General features: G+C 34.5%; 1 protein-coding gene across 2 annotated transcripts in view; it reads left to right on the forward strand.

Annotated features, from left to right (window-relative positions):
* The window catches only part of LOC145277563 (NAD-dependent protein deacylase-like), a 60,302-nt gene that overhangs the window by 10,120 nt on the left and 31,591 nt on the right, over nucleotides 1-18,591 (forward strand). For both annotated transcript variants that reach the window (XM_080129046.1, XM_080129047.1), the window contains exons 2-4: nucleotides 15,904-16,062; nucleotides 17,823-17,921; nucleotides 18,277-18,403. In XM_080129046.1, the coding sequence (XP_079985172.1) occupies nucleotides 15,904-16,062; nucleotides 17,823-17,921; nucleotides 18,277-18,403 (385 nt within the window). The remainder of the gene's footprint in view (nucleotides 1-15,903; nucleotides 16,063-17,822; nucleotides 17,922-18,276; nucleotides 18,404-18,591) is intronic.

Genomic DNA, 18,591 nt, shown 5'->3' on the forward strand with positions numbered 1-18,591 from the left:
CATTTTTAAAGCAAATAACATACACATTGGAAGACTAATCAACTGCTTATGTAGGTTACTATGTCAACGTCCATTTGGTTTGCTGTTTCTTACAATGAAACCGACTTTTTTTTCTTTCCTTTCTTTTTTTTTTTTTTTTGCAACATATTTTTTTAACATTTTATATATTTTAGACAAAGGTATACAAAGCCCTCCCCCCTTCTTCATAACATGCAGATTTTTGAGAAAAAAAATTTTAACTCATGTTTTATAAAAATGGATCCCAACTATTGGGATAAATTTGACAAACAAGACATTCTCACGAGTATAAAAGACATGCGTTTGCTGTAGTTTCGTAGTATTTAGTTTCTGTGCACTGCAAGAACTGTGACGCCAGGATCGGAAAATGGGATTGAGAAGTCAGCACCCTCGAGGAGAGGTACTTTGACCTGCAAAAAAGTGCCTGGGCATCCCCATTGACATTCCCCAGTAAGGGTGGCTCAGGCGATTAGCAATAATCTAACCCATTCTGAAAGAGAATAGGGAAAGCCTGGGAGTGTGGACGTCCTAGAACTGCACAGGACCAGCATTACACCGCAATCAGAGAGCAGGTCATTACAGAAATTGTTTAATTTTCTGTTGATTTGGGGGTCAAGGATAAAGATTCCTAGCCGGCTTAGTTTAGTAGTTAAAAGAGTTTTTTTTTAATTTTAAAGCTTCCTGGATAAGTTTGCATTTTAACATAGTTTAAAGCAGGGTTTTTTTTGGGGGGGGGCATAACAAACAATGTGTACACTCTGTTCAGTTAAAATAAAAAATGTATAGTTGCCATAAGCATTGATTCATGATAATCGTGCAAAAATCGAAAATTAAACAAAACAAAATTTAATAAAAGCCAATAAATTTCACCAATCATGCGAAAATGTGATGTTCTACAAGTATTTTGTTTAATTTTCAATTTTTGCCACTTGTTTGAAAGAAGAACAAAAATCGAAATATTGAATTTCAATTAAGACCAATGATATCTACTTGTCATGTGGAAATTAGTAAAATATCCAAAAATAACTGAAAATAATAAAGTAGAAAATGAATTATTAATGAAAATTGCTTTTGAAAGAAATTACAAGTTAAATAATAAACAGAATTCCAAACTGAGTTAATTCCCTTGTGCTATTAAAAAAGTGCTCAGCCGAAGTAGCTCCAGTTCTCTCCAAACTCTACAACAAATGCCTTAATGAATCTTGCTTTCCGGGCTGTTGGAAAACTGCTTCTGTGGTACCAGTATTCAAGAATTCTGGCGAAAGAACTGACCCATTAAATTATCGCCCTATTAGCCTCCTCCCACTTTTTGCCAAAATATTTGAGACCTTAATTAATCATGCTCTAGTCCAGCACCTTACAGATGCTAAACTTCTGACCGACCAACAATATGGATTTAGACAAGCCCGTTCCACGGCAGACATCCTCACTGTAATCTCTGAACGCATATACCATTCACTGGACAAAGCGGGAGAGGGCAGAGCGGTAGCTCTAGATATATCTAAGGCTTTTGACAGGGTATGGCATGAGGGTCTCCTCAGGAAGATTAGATCTTACGGTATCACTGGTAGAATACTTAACGTAATTAAATCCTTCTTAGATAAGAGAAAAATCCAGGTTGTTCTCGACGGTCGTACATCTAAACAATATGATATAAATGCGGAAGTGCCCCAGGGATCTATCCTTGGATCTCTGCTGTTCCTGATATTCATAAATGACCTCCCCGACAAAATTGCCTCTGAGATGGGTATATATGCTGATGACACCACACTCTATAGCAGGCACGACAGGAAAACAAATGAACATATATCTAAAGTAATGGCAGAAACACTAGAGGATGACCTCCAATCAGTAGTGGAATGGGGACAAAAATGGATGGTCACGTTCAATGCCGCCAAGACAAAACTGGTTTCATTCAATAATTACAAGAAACCTTCTCTACCACCTATAGCAATGGCCAACGACTCTTTATCTGAGAGTACGTCTCTCAAGCTCCTTGGCCTAACGTTCACAGGAAACATGAGTTGGAACAATTACATCGAGGGCATTGCCAGGGCCGCTGCGAGGAGGGTGGGCTCTCTCTACCGTGCTAGAAAACTTCTAACACCCGAAAGTATCCTGTACCTCTATAAGGCCACTATTCGCCCATGTATGGAGTATTGCTGTCATATTTGGGCTGGTGCATCGGCTACTAGTCTCTCGCTCCTTGACAAGGTTCAAAAGAGAGTCGCAAATCTGATAGGCCCTAAACTGGCATCTAAGCTTCAGCCTCTGTCCCATCGTCGAAACGTTGCATCCCTCTGCCTGTTCTACAAGTATTATAATGGTGAATGCTCTGAAGAACTGCAAGCACTTGTGCCCCCACGACGTGAACACCCTCGACAGACCCGACAAGCTGCAAAATCCCACCCCCACACTGTAGAGATCCCTAGATGTAAAAGATCTTTCTACTCCAGTAGTTTCTTCCCCAGAACTGCTAGACTTTGGAATTCCATTCCAGGTCACTGCTTCCCCAACTGTACTGACATGCATAAGTTCAAGTGCAACGTGAACCAACATCTCGCCGCCCTAATCCCTACATAGTACCCCAGTAGATGTTTCCCTTGATAGTAGCCCCCTACACCAAAGTGGCAATGTGCCTTGTTTGGGGTGAAAATGTAATAAAAAAAAAATAAATAATAAATAATGGCAAATCACTGAATCATGAAATCGTGAAAGTATATGTTTTATGGGTACTTGTACAGTTTAATCAAGACATTAAAAGATTAAAATATTGAAAAAATCTTATATTGTACATATATTCATTATGAAATGTAGTTCTCCAAAAAAAAAAAATCACTTAATTTCATCAAGTAGTTTTTATTTTACAGCGAAAAAAAAAACAATTTGTTATGATACCAAACAAAAGGCAGCCATGTTTCGATTTTTAGGAAAAAAAGCTAATATTAAGAATGGGGAAGAGAGTGTCAGCGCTTTAAACTGAGTTATCTCCCCATGGCGTGTTAAAAAAGTTCAAAGATGCCTACCTTCAACGCGCTGTCATAAAAACGTGTTTTTCCACTGTTAAAAAAAAAAAAAAAAAATACTCGATCAAATTAAATGAACATTTTTTGCGGAAATCTAGAGTCCAAAATGGATACGTACAATATAACTTTTTTCGATAGTTTCATTTTTTAATTTCTTGAATAAACTGTACAAGTACCGTTTCATGTACTAATGCAGTAAGATGTTACTAACTGCAACATAAAAATTAAGTAGATAACATTGCTTTTTAATAGAATTTCAATTTTGTGATTTTCAATTTTCATTCTTATTCCAAACATGCAACTCTTTTTAGTGATTTTCAAGGATTCTTGTGCAATGCTTATGACAGCCATTTTTTATTTTTTTTTATTTCGTTCTAACTGAAAAGTGGACACTTGATTTGTTTTGATAAAAAAAAAAAACGCTCTAAAATTTGTTAAAATACACACACACACACACACAAAAAAAAAAAATAATAATATAGGTAGGTAGAAGAGTAACTTATCTTGATTTTGTTAACATTTATTTGTTATATATTTGTTTTCTGGTCCCTTTTTATTCTGTTAACTGAAGTTACTTAAAAATACTTGAACTCCATATACATTGTCTTTGTTTCAGGCCATAAAGAAAATGCTTACCTTTTTTTCTTATTTCTTCATCTCAGTATTTGCTTTTAACGTTTGGTGTTTTCTCTAAGTTGATTTCAATTCCATTTATTTAGAGAGAGAGAGAGAGAGAGAGAGAGAGAGGTGTGAAAAATGAGATAAACATATATAGATTATGGTTCACGTTACAAACTTCTCTCTTACATATATTAATGCTATGATTAACGAGACATTCAACTCAAATTCCTTTTAGCTAGGAGCAAAATGTAGTATCAGCTCTAACATTTAATACTACACTTCATCTTTTCTATCCTTGGCTAGTGAAAGAGAAATCCTTCTAGACTGAGCCAAAGTTTTTTTTGTTTGAATTCAGAGTACCCATTTGGGAGGGGGGGGGCTGGATTTTTTCACATTAAATACTGTGTGTCTAACTCTGCCCTAGTGGGGAGGCAAGTAAGGACACTAAAACTTTTTGGGTAAAACTGCCCTTTAGGGGTACTGCTTAATAGGCATTTTTAAGAACAGATATTGGTGCTTATGCACTTATATTACCGTGTTATTTTTTAATAGTATTTTCGAGTTAAATCGAAGTTTTATATCTTTTTTTATTATATTGTTAGGTGAAAGTAAAGAATAATTACAAAACACCCTACACTTCTCATGTTAAGAATGGCTTTCTAAATAATGTTATTTCAGCACAGTAAAATAAGTGCATAAGTACCCACATATTTCTTTTCTCTAAGTATATATCTAATTTAGTCATAAAAAAAGTTGGTTACCTCTTTACAAGTGTAAAATTAGACACAAAGTCAAATTTTTATGTCAGGGTATCCTCAAAAGGGGCACCCTGGTTGGATAAAAATAAAAATTGCTCCATTCAAGAAGGATTTCTCTTCCTCAACTGAGGAAAGAACAGATATTACACTTTGAAATATTTGCAGAAATATCAAAAATTTATATTAACAACAAATTAGGTACAAGGACATTCATTTTTGAATGGGTGTTGTTGTTCATCCTTGGTCACAAATACTAACAAATGTCTATTTTACTTATGAAACGGTAATCTACGAACATGCATGCTTCGAGATCCTATCTCTCTTCAGCATAGCTTGACTGTTTCTAGAAATCAAACCGTGAACCATATGTATTATGGTCTGGTGCATTATCCGTTATGTCACAAAATCCTAAATGATTTTACTGTTATTTTTTATTGTTTTTAAACTTATGTAGATTTCTTGTTGATTTTTTAAACAATAATACAGTTAATTAGCGTTTCCAAGGTGAAGATGATTTTTGAAATGATAATACAGTTACGTAGCACAACAGATAATGCACCATATCGTAATAAATATGGTCTAAGGTACGATTCCTAAAAACAGTCAAACTGGCCTTCTGCAACAGGATAGGAATGGAATCCAATCTTGATTGCCCTTTGGGGCCTGTGGCACATTGGATAGAGGCATTGAATCTCTACGGTTCCAGGTGAGATAGCGGTTTCAGTCCTACCCAAAGCTGGCCAGAGGATTGTTATATTATGAAATACACAATCTCTATCGAGCCTGTAATAACAACATAAACATGTATAAATTACATCAAAGACACTCAAACACCAGGAGCAGCCGGTTATAACAACAACACAAAGATAGCGCCGACTTGTGCTTCACTTCAATATTCAATCAACTGCTAACCGCGCGCTAAGTTGTTAGAAACTATGTTTTTCATACCTATCCTTGCACCATAATATACAGTTTATTATAGCATAGAATTATTAGGCAAAGCACATTGCACAAGAAAATAGCTACCCTAAGAGAGACAAGACGAGAAAAAATCCGACAGATTAGGTACAGAAATATGTGGTAATATATCTAAAAAAAAAAAAAAGGGACTACAAGTGACAAACTTAATATCAATTCTCTCACAAACACACCAGGTTTAAATGAAAATAACAAAACACAGATTCAGGGGAATAAGCAACTAGAGTAATTGTGACATTGCAACACAACGATAAGATGTTTTCTCTGATTGCAGCACAAACTGTTTTTTTATTTTTTACATGGGGGTCACCACTTATCAAGGCCCGGAGGCCACTCAGGGATAAGGGTTATTGCGTGTACAGTAATCAATGAGATAGTATTGTAGTAATCATTAGTATTGGAGATTTGATAACATGTCTTACTTAAGGGGGCGGTTTGTCAGGAATTTGTTTATGTTGGATTTGAAGACATCCAGGTTGTAGTCAGGTGGGAAAAAGGCAAACGGAAGAGAGTTCCACAGTCGTGCACTTCTGAGAAAGAAGCTCTGCTCATAGAGTCTACATTTGGATTTAGGCACAGATAAAGAGTGGGGAAAATTATTGACAGTAGTTTCAGTCAGACGGGTGTTTCTCGTGAAAGATTGGCGAGGGGGGATGAGAGATTGTCTTCAACTATGTCTGCGCATGCAGTATATAAAGGCTGCATCATCAGTTGTAGTCGGTGGTATGAAATTGCCCGAATATTTAGTGTGGATTACCTTTTTATAGTAGCTATCAACAAGGAAACCTTTCAAAACACAAAAACCTTTGCCCTTGCTTCTCTAACAGTGGCATCAACAAACAATACAAAAGTCTTTCTCCTTTTTTCTCATAGCAGTTCAAGCCTTCTCTCAACAACGACAATAAACATTGTTGTTATATGACACTACCATTTTCAGTGTCATGAGTTGACTGGTGAAATTAATCAGATCTTTAATCAATTAAGCAGATTAAAGTGAAGTTAATTAATTGTTAAAATAATTAATTTTCAAATTACTGCATCATTTAAATTTGAATAAATAACAGATTGTTAAAATCAGTGGAAATGAAAAAAAAAGAAAGAAAAAGGTCACCAAATACAGATACGTTGAAATAAACAAAGACAGAGTTGTTAGAAGCAAAAAAAAATCATTTCGATTTTAATAAATTGAAAATAACAAAGTATCAATCTTTTGCCAATGGAGTTGGCCTGTCAACCTTTTGCCAAAAGCAAAATAATTGTAAGAAGATGCACGGAGTTATCAGAAACAAAACAAAATCATTTTAGATTTTAATAAATAGAAAACAACATAAAAATGGCAAACATTGACAATGACGCTGGGTCAACCTGATCTGGGCATAAAGTGAAAAGTTTGACACAAGACTTTGGGAGCGGTCAAAGAAATTGAAGCCCAGATCATTAATTATGGCACTAGCCATTGGCTGCTCTAGAATAACCAATCATGTTTCCCTTTACCCTTCTCTGTGGTCGTGGCATTAACCCATTGGTCAACAGTCCTGATTGGCTAACCAACCAGAAAGCACATCTGCCAAAAATCGGGTCCATAAAAAAGTAGACACCAAATTGAGAAATCGAGTTGGTTCATTTTCTGTTGACCAAAAACCAAGTCCCTTGCCGACAACTCTGCCGTCGCTGTACCTGCCATTTTTGACTATCAAGGACTTTTCACCAGTCAATTATATTCTCCTCGTATCTCCAGTATTCAACTTTATTTTAACCAAGTTTTTTTTTTCCTCTCCACATATTATTGCAATACTAATGTGTTTCAGTAAATATTGTTATTGCTGTCAATTGGCTGTTTTCCACTTTTCTTTTGAAGTTGCTAAATCTGTTTGGTAACCCCCAACTACATGCATTGGACATTCTTTTGGCCGAATCACCTCCGGTCTTTTTTTGTGAGACTATTCTGACACAACTTGGGCATGAAGGGAGGTTTAAGCGGCTGAAACCTCGTGATATTCACGAAACCCCTGACTACTCCAGTATCATGATGGAACGAGGACCACATCAGCTACCTTACAACCCAGGGTCGACCCTGAAATATGGACGCAGACCAAAAAAAAAAAGAGGAAGAGAGATGGGCCAGCTGTACAGGTACAACTAGCAGAGTATTTTGTAGATGCTTTAAATAACTCATTTGTAAAAGAAGACGTAGCTAGGGCTAACCTCATAAATTTAACCCAAGCATTAGCAGCAGTAAGAGAGAGTGCAAATCTATACGAGAGGCTGAACCCACCTCCTAGGAGCAGTTGGAGAAATACCCCAAGGAATAGTGAAGGATAGAACTCGGGTAGAACATTTCATGGGTAAGGTTATTGGGGGCCCCTGTAGCACGTTAAGAATACTCAAAGAAGAAGATAGGAAGGACGAGCGGTCAAGAGAGAGAGTAAATACCCTGCATATCAGTCAGTAACCCTATTATCACATATTCCTAATAAATTGAAATTGGAATCAACAACTGTGCAACAAGTGATAAGGCATACAAAAGCTAAATTTGCATAAATTACAAAATAGGCCAACTTTATGTGATACACCTATCGAAACTGAGAAGGACAAGTGACAAAGCTATACAGGACTAATGTCTGAGAAAATACAAGGAGATAAGGAAATTCAGGCAATTAAAGATATATATTAAAAGAATGTCATGACAAGTGAGGTCACTTTGGGAGTAGACAAAACCCATGACCTCATAAGTAAAAAGTATTATTGGCCAGGGCTATATAGGGAAGTCAACAAATATGTAAATCTACATGTGACATGCCAATCAAGAAGTAGTAAACAGTCTCTCACTATTACTAGAAACTGATATCCCTTCCTACCTTTTCTAAAATATTAGCATGGATATTTCTGGTCTTTATAGGGAAACATTGCAAGGAAACGTGTATATAGTCAGCTTTGTTAATTGGCTAAGTAACTGGCTTGAATCTTACACAATCCCTGATAAAAGGACCCAGATTATTGCAAACCTGATTTTGACAGCAATATTTCCCAGATATGAAGCTCCGTTACAGTTGATCACAGATAATGGCCCTGAAAACGTCAATGAGCTTAGGAGAGAAACACTGAGTAGTTTAAATATCCAGCATATTATTACTTCTCCATATCATCCTCAAAGCAACTCTAAATTGGAACATTTTCACAGATTCTTTGGAGATATTTTGTCAAAACTTACCAAAGGGAATAGCAGAGATTGGGATCTGCACCCGAATCAGTCATTGGTCCCCGTGAGGTCCTCAGTGGATTAAACAACCTAATTTTCTATATTTATTTATTGCAGACTATTATTCTCATCTTTATTAGTTGTTGTTTCACAACGTTTCGGCCAACTATTCCTCTGGCCTTCGTCAGGTCGTGAAACAACAACTAATAAAGATGAGAATAATAGTCCGCAATAAATAAATATAAATAATACTTATCTCAATAATGAATTCCAATTAAAATAATATATATACCATTCGGTATGGACCTGACCATGGAAGATCAGATAATAAATAAACGTGGATTTATTAAGATCAAAAAATCCAACCTTGATCGACCTTCAGGGCCCATGGCGCAGTTGATAGAGACGTTGAATCTCTATGGTTCCAGATGAGCATTGTCTGAAGATAGCGGTTTCAATCCTACCCAAAGCCCCTCAGAGGCTTACTTGGCCAAAACGTGATGAGACGACAACAACTACGGATGGCAGTGATTGCTGAGAATGCAGTTAGGAGATTCAAAGTTCCTATCCGTCGTGGTTACCACCTGACGAAGGCCAGAGGAATAGTTGGCCGAAACGTCATGAAACAACAACTAATAAAGATGAAAATAATAGTCCGCAATAAATAAATTAATATGAATAACACTCATCTTAATAATGAATTCTAATTAAGATCATATATAACCCAATTCTCACCCTACTTTATGCTGTCCAGGCATGATGCAGTTCTGCCCATTAATGGTCTTTTTAAACCTCAAAGGAAATACATGGGAGAGATCATCTCAAACTTTTTCTTGAACAGCAACATAAAGTTTTCATCCAAGCTAGAAGGAGAATTGAGCAAGCCCAGAAAAAACGAAATAAAAGGGAGAACTGAAATAGAGTGGATAAAAAGCTAGACGTACGCAACTCTATATTATAAATCACATGGTAAACTTGATATGAAGTGGAGACCCTATTACCATATAGTAGAAAGAAATGGGCCTGCTTTATTTATCATATGGGACCAACTAAGTGGAATGACTAAAAGAGCACATGCCAATGATTTAAAACTGATAAATAGAGGAACGGAAACCACCATCGAGTAATGAACAAAGTAAAAAAGCTAGAAAATCAAGGTGGGTTGTTCCACCTTCAGAGACAGACTCTGATGAGGACGTCCAATTGCAAGTTATATCCTGTACCCAAGAACCAGCTGTGATTTCCCATCCAGTTGAGGAGGCAGGGAGCCTTATGGCCCCTGATTCAGAAGACTGGGAAACAGATGAGGATACTCCTTTATCAGCATTCAGAAAAGTAGAACAGGAACTTATTGACGAATCTGAGGTACAATTAAAATATACTCAGGAGTTCAAGTAAAAAAAAAATTAAATCAGGTGTAGAACTATCAGAAGTGGTTGGCTTACTGAGTGCAAACCGAATTGATAAATATTACGTAATATCCATGTAATATAACAACTAGTATAACGGGTCCATCTCCTGCCTCTTCATGGTTATGGATGAAGGAAAACTGTTAGTAGCATTGATACTGTTTGTGGCGGTTGAGGCCTGGAGACGTGGTCAAAACACCATATTCCACAAAATAAATGAAATGACGATTTCACATTTCAAATGGTTAATAGCGTTAACCATAGATTTAAAACCATATAATGCACTGCCAGTCCATATAGAATCCGAATTAGAAGAACCACTGTTGCAGTAAAGAAAGTTGGAAAAACCTGTGTAGGTGGATATAACAAAGATTGCTCGAATTTATGATGCCTTCTATAACATGAAATAGACGAATTTATGATGCCTTCTATAACATGAAATAGACGAATTTATGATGCCTTCTATAACATGAAATAAACGAATTTATGATGTCTTCTATAACATGAAATAAACGAATTTATGATGCCTTCTATAACATGAAATAGACGGGATGAAAAGTTACTGGAGAAACATAAAAGAGGGATTCCGGTCACTTAAAAGTAAAGCTAAGAGGTCAGTGCTCCCTATAATAAGGAAGGCATTGAATATACTCTTCGGAACCGTAACAGAGGAAGAATTAGGAATTATTAGAGAGTCCGAAATAAAAATTAGTATATATAATGCTCATCTCAAAAATGAATTCCAATTAAGGAATAATATATATATTACAGATAAGTTAACTAACTTTGAAAGGGATAAACAAACTTTAGTTCGAGTAGAAGAAAACAGCATATTAATTATTAACATAACAAGAATTGAATGAGAGAAAGAACATCAATTGGTTGCTGGAAGACTCACAGGCAAAGAGGTGGAAATTAGGCAATGCCATAAAGGAGTTCATGTCTGCAGTAAAAGAATTAACACAGAGGACCTTTCAATTATCATCTATGATCAATCGAGTACACCAAAAGCTGCAATCCCTACTCTTGTCTCTACAGCATTTGAGAGACCAATTAAACATGCTCTCGTTGGGTCACTTGTCACCAAGTATAGTAGACCCAACAAACCTCATGAGATATCTTTTAAATATCCAAGAGCAACTACCCCATTACTTGAGACTCCCCATTAACTCTAAGGCAGAATTATGGCATTACTATAACTCATTGGGCTACATAACTCTTATCGAGGCAGATAGATTATTGATACTGCCATTATTTAATATGAGGAGGGTTTTTGAAGTATTTAACAATAATAATCTACCCATTCCCTACCCCGAAACTGAGCTAGAATTAGAACTAGTAACGAAATACAAATTAGAAGCATCCAACATAGCCTTCAACTTAGCAAGGACAGAGTTTGTATTGTCCTAGCCAGACACCGATATTTGTAGGACTAATATGATTAGAACATGCATAACAAGTAGTCCTATATATATATATATATATATATATATATATATATATATATATATATATATATTTATATATATATATATATATATATATATATATTTATATATATATAGGTAATGACTATATATATATATATATTTATATATATATTTATATATACATAGGTAATGACTAGTGCTATGACAACAGAATATTCTTTTCATTGATTTGACTCGAGTATATAGACACAGTAAATTAACCGAGAACCACATCACTCTATATAAAAGCATATAAGATATCAACGGATACACACGCGAAAGTCAAAACAATGGAAAGAATATGCTGTTGTCCTAGCCCTAGTAATGACCCAAACTTGTTCATTGTTGAGTTATTCAAGGAGAGCAACGAAGGCATAGAAAGAAACTGTAAAGTAGAAATCTCAGCAAATACGATACTACTACAAGCTGCTGGTTTAACTCATGGGATATGGGCAGTGGCCACGAGATCCAAGTTACAATTGACACAGGTATGCAGGAAGAAATCAACAATGCTTGAAGTTTTACCTCCATTGATCACTCTGGAAATTTCAATGAGTTGTACAGACTATTAAGCACCATACTATTAAGCAAAAGAATCATTTGAGATAAGAGATTCTTTTTTGCAGTTAGCCAATGTTTCGATTAAAATATAAATGAAATCATGGGAACCCTTGACACTAAATTTTTCTCAAACCACATTGAAAAATATTCCTAAATTGTTGGGGCGGTTAAAACAGGTCAGTAGATGAACTCGCTAACAAGTTAAAGGAATTAGAAAGAAGAATGCTCTCAAACGGAAATAAAGAATCCATTTTGTGGATGGTTTTAGCAATACTAATAAGTATGATAATGGCTGCCATAATAACAGGATTCATTGCATTTATTTCTGTAAGGAAAATTAAAGGTAAAAAGCCGGCAATATTGTGCAGAGGCAGGAAAGGGAAGAAGAAAGATATAGCCACACAACAGCAATAAGAACATGGAAATGAAGGCATTGAGATGGCGCCAAGTAACGTGCACCAGACGGCAACCACATTAGAAGAGCCTCTGCAATTGCTAACAATACAGTTGCATGCCTGATAATAACTTAAGTCATCTACTAGATATTGAAAAAAAAAAAGAAAAGATTTCTTGCATCATTATTAACACTTTCATTGTTTGGAAAAAAAAATATATGTAACCAGAAATATATTCACATATACACATAAATAATTGCAAAAAAAACCCTAAAGAACACAACAGTCATCCACTAGACGTTGAAAAAAAAGATTTTTTGCACCATTATTAAAACACTTTCATTGTTTTGAAAAAAAAAAAATATATATATATATATATATGTAACCAGAGACGTATTCACATATACACATAAATAATTGAAAAAAAAAACACAACAGTCATCTATATAAAAGCGAAAATGTGTGTATGTATGTTCGCTTTTTGTGTATGTCCAAAAAAGGCTTTTTTCCAAGAAGCGGTCGGTCGGCTCACAACTTCTTAAAACTTTTTATATCACATATAAATCATAATATCTACGAGTTAACAATGGAGGTCGCCTGTCTATATAATTTGCTCGACTTCGGAAAGATAAATATTCAATATTTTTGCTCGCCGCATGTGGATTAGGCTTTTTTGTATAATAAAAGCGGCACTAATTCTGGCAGTATTTTTCCGGTCGCGATCCCCGGAAATGTCCGAAAGCAATCAGATTTGATCAATGTAGAAATATTTTACTTATATCAGGCAATTGCTATTCAATTTGGACAATCCCCTTTTTATGGAGAGCTAGTTCCCCCCCCCCCCAACATCTTGGGAAAATAAAAATAAAAAAGTGTTCCCACAGTAAATGAAATACTACCCCGCAGTCATAGTTGACCTCAGTAAAACGGGCACCTGCCAATTCTAAATAGTTAAATAAATTCAAACGTGTTTCCGTTAGTATTTTGCGGTGGCCCAATGGTTAACGTCGCATGTTTTTTTGTTTTTTGTTTTTTTTTCACACTTTAATTTACAACTTTGGCTCAAGAGTTCGGGTTCGATCCTCATACTTACCTACCGAAACTTTTTTTTTATTTTATATCTATCTTTCATCAATTTCAATTTAAGTGACATTGTTGTTACAGGACTTTCTATCTTGCTTCCCAGAATCTTTTTGTCAAAAAAGGACACTTAAAATTAATTTCTATTTAACTAACCTTGATGCAACTGGACTCTTCTGTTTCTTCTCTAAATTTTTTTTTTTCAGCAAGGACATTTCTAATTAATTCTAGTCTGAACTTTTCAGAACTCTTTTATCATCAAGAGGATTTTTCATTCAATATGTTTCATCTTGCTACCATACGCTATTTTTGTTATTGTAACTCATAACATACAGTATAACACTGGCGTCAGAGGTATATATATATATATATATATATATATATATATATATATATCACCTCTGCACAGCTAAAGCTACACCAATAATTACTTCCCCTGAAAGTAGCAATATAATGAACTCTAAAAATGAACTGATCTCCTATTGCAAATATAAGACCAAATTTAAATATGACAAATTTGAAATTACTTAGCTCTTATATTAACCCTTCAGATACATAATCCCATAATATTATAGATCTTTTCTACATGCTTTCCTAGCACCTTATAACTTTATAATTTTAATTATAATTTATTATTTCTTTTATGTTTAGCCGGCTTTACATCTATATTTTCCATTTGAGTGTATCCATGCATACATGTTATTATATTCATCTAATCTTAATTTTGTTTTTTGCAAACTATTTTCCTCAACTTTTTAGTTGACGATATTGGTTCGCTATAAATAAAATTAATAAATAATACTAATCTCAATAAGCATTCCAATTAATTAAATAAATCCATCTACCTAAACATTTCTATTTTGTATGTATGTTTACTTATAATTTGCTATGTGCATTTACATACACACTTGCATAAATATATATATATATTTTTGTGCGGTTCTCAGTTTTTGCTTTATAGTGGAGCCTGTGGATGCCGGCCAATTTCTTCCCCATAAATGTTGTTTTATCCCCTTTAAATCTTTATTTATTTATTATATATATATATATATATATATATATATATATATATATATATATATATATATATATATATATATATATATATATATATATATATTATTCCTTAATTGGAATTCATTTTTTTGAGATGAGCATTATATATATTAATTTTTTTATTTCAGACTACTAGTCTCATCTTTATCCATCGCGGTTACCACCTGACGAAGGCCAGAGGAATTAGTTGGCCGAAACGTGAATAAACAATCCAATAAAAGATATATATATATATATATATATATATATATATATATATATATATATATTTATCACAACTTTAAATACCCTTCCTAATCTATTAGATATAGACATTTCCACATTAAACTCATAGTCCTTAACTTAGAAACAATCTATAATTTATGGCAACTTATTCCACACAATTCATTTGCTTCATTCTTATGACTCCTGCTGATAATTTCATTTTAAAGTCATTACTTGTCTATTTCAGTTGACCCCTTTTTTCTGCCTTAATTGTTGCACCACTTCAACGTTATTTTGTCTGGGTCATTGTGACATTGCCTTTTCTATTCTAAAAATAACTCCATCGCCACTCATCTTTTCTGCTTCTTTATTCATATTTAAAAAGTCGGCCTTGGCAGAAGTGTCTTAATATCTCTCCATTTCTTCATTCTATGCACAATTTATCTTTCTTTTAATAAGTAACGCGATTCCTTTGGATTTTTACTTGTGGATACCGATGGAACTTTAACCAACTTTTCTTGGATTTTACTGTTTATGTATATTCTACTCTTCTCTGGACCATCCATTCACGTGAAATCATTTTTCTTTTTTCCCCATTCCATTTGCTGCACTATTTTTTAACTTTTACCAAGTAAGCTTTATGACTTACTTGTAGTTTCATTAAATACTTTGCAAGCAAAATCTGATTCCGCATTTTGCTAATTCCTACTCTCTGATGAGAAGGAAAGTATTTCTTTCGAAACTGCGGATTAAGGACAATCCACTTAATTTGTGTTTCCTTTTTGAAAATTAAATATGTTTTAAACTCTTCTTAAAGTGTTTTTAACATGTTTTATTAATTATTTGTTCTTATATAAATATATATATATATATATAGAGAGAGAGAGAGAGAGCGAGAGACAGAGATAATTTGCTAATTTCTTTCTGACCTCTGATGAGAAGAATAGCAAGAACAGCATTCTTTGAAACTCCGCAGAATAAGAACTTTGAAAAGTGTTTTCAGGAGTATTCTGTCAAATAATAAATTTAATTGTAAATTTTAATTTAGTCTTAATTTTTTAAATATATATATGAGAGAGAGATGTATAAAATATAACGTTTTTTAAGCTTGTTACTTTTTCTTTAACAGATGGAAAATAAACGGCCAAGTTCTGATTTAGCTGCTTTCCGGGACTTCTTTAGTAAAGCCAAAAACATTGTGGTGTTGACAGGGGCAGGTATCAGTGCTGAGAGTGGAGTACCAACTTTTAGAGGTCCTGGAGGCTTCTGGAGGAAATGGCAGGCTCAGGTAAGTTATTTATTTCCATATTTAATCAGGTGATCCCAAATTATTTATAATAGGACAAGAAAAACAGGCCAGATGCTCGACTGAGCTTCACTCTGTCCCCGCCCCCTCCACATAAAACATTCACAGCAAACACTCGCCTTACTACAACCACTCTCAGCAATTTCCCTTACTCTCTATCTATGGTTAAAACTGAATAAAAAATTCTATAAGCAAAACGTTTTTCCCCACAACTGCTACTCTATGGATCACAATACTGTGGAGCTGCTTCCCAGCTGACTATAACATGGTCGTTTTTCAAGTCCAATATAAACAAGTTCTCGATGAGCCATCTTCTAAAATAAATTAATTCCTGTCCATTTTCAACCATTAACGATCATCACAATGTTGTTTCACCGGATACTCATTAACTCTTATCCTTGAATGGCCTTTGGCTTGGATAAGTGGTGACACTGTAGTATAAAAAAAAAAAGAAGCAATTTCAATTTAAGGAGGTATCCGTTTAATATTAGTTCTTGATTCTTGGAACTCTTTTAGATGACAAAGTGAGGTTGTTAGCCATCAACAACACTTTTGACCAACAACAAAGCATGCAAATGCTGTCCTCTTGGAATTTTTAAGAAAAAATTTATTTATTTACAAATTTTAATTGATTAATATTTATTTTGTGATATCTAATTTCATTTATTTATTTAATTTAATACTTTTAATCAATATTTGCAACACTGTTTACCCATAGCTAAGTGTAAAGCTGATGTTCTTAAATGGTCATCCATTTGGTACTGGCCAGGCTCAATATTGCTTAACTTTGTGATATAATGGAAACATGATTATGCCATAAGTGTAACATATTTCTTTTCAAACTATTGTCTCTCTACTTCTCTCTTTTTGTCTCTTTTTCATTTACTCCAGAACCTCTTCTTTCTTATCTACCCAGCCCATTCCTCTCCGGGCATACATACACATAGAGGACTCTCTTATATATAATAGACTAGCAGAGTTCCCAGCATTGCCCGGGTGTGTGGAAGTGTTGTAAAGAACCCCGGGGGGAGGGATAAAAAAGTGGTTGTAGCGGGAGGGGAGGGGATCAAAACAATAGTCGGTTTAGTTTGGGTGAAGAGAGGTGTTAAAAAAAAAGTGGTTGTAGGCAGGCAGGCTCGAATCAGTAACACAAATAAGAAAAAAAAAACGTAACGTCTTAGCCAATGTTTCCATGGCGCAAACGGAAGTCGAGAGCATTGAAATTAAGCGTAGTCAATCCAACAGTGACGATGACTTGCTAAAATGTCGACAAAAAAAAAAAAAGCGACCCTTCCTTGTACAAAATTGCCCAGTTGAGGGTGAAGGAATTAATGCTTTTGACCAATTTTTTCATATTTGTCATCCAAAGGGTCGAGCTTCAAAACAATACCAATCTTGTACAATCCATCACCTCTGTCAAAAGTTTTAAGCAGATATACAAACATACATTTAAACAGACAGGTGAGGTTTATATTATAGATGCCTCAAGGAATTAGTTGGCATTTTGTTTTCCAAATTAGTAAATAAAATGACTACCCCCCCCCCCCCGACAAACCTAATTCAGTTGGATGAATATTTTTTTCTACTTTTTAGATATTCATCTGGGACAAAACTGATAAAAAATATACTTTGTGTTGTTCTTTGGTTTTTAGATACTTTACTTTTAACTGGACATACTAACGCATATACACACACACAACTTTCCTTTATATATTAGATTTTCAACTTTTATTTTATTCCAGGATCTTGCAAGTCCAACAGCATTTCGGTCAAATCCATCATTAGTGTGGGAATTTTATCACTACAGACGAGAACTGATGGCCAGCAAAGAACCAAATAAGGTAACAAGATTAACTGTGAACCCATTTCAAGTTGGCGCTTTTTATTACAAACAGAACCTGAACATGAATATTTATGGAGAGTTCATACGCTTATCTTCTAATTGTAGATTAGAAAAGCCATTGACGCTACAAATTCTTTTTTGCTTAAAGTAAAGTATAGCTATCCATTATTGCATAAAATTATACGAAATGAGCAAATAATTTTAATGAATGAAAAGTATGTCAACTGTTTTAAAACAAACGGAAAAAAATTAGGTTGTTAAAAATAAATCAAATTTTCATACTAATTAGCTAAAAACCATAACATTTGATGGATAAAAAAAATCCTAATTTTCAACTTTATACATAAATACAGGCCCATTACGCCATTGCTGAATGTGAGAAGCGACTTGAAAAGCAAGGACGCACAGTTTCAATTATAACTCAAAACATAGACGGACTCCATCTCCGAGCTGGTTCCACTCGCATCACTGAACTCCATGGTAAGCAGATCTCATTCTTGCTGTACATTCTTATTCTTAAATCTTAAAAATGAGAATGGAATAATTGTATGTGCAAAGCAGCAAAGTACAATTTTTTTTCTTTTCAACAACATGGACCAATGCTAAAAATAAGAAAATGGCTATTGCTGTACAAGTTTCCAATTCTAGCGTCAAGTTCATGGATTAAA

Source organism: Euprymna scolopes, chromosome 6 (genome assembly GCF_053919585.1).
Source record: "Euprymna scolopes isolate OS-2025 chromosome 6, ASM5391958v1, whole genome shotgun sequence".
Taxonomy (NCBI): Eukaryota; Metazoa; Mollusca; class Cephalopoda; order Sepiida; family Sepiolidae; genus Euprymna; species Euprymna scolopes.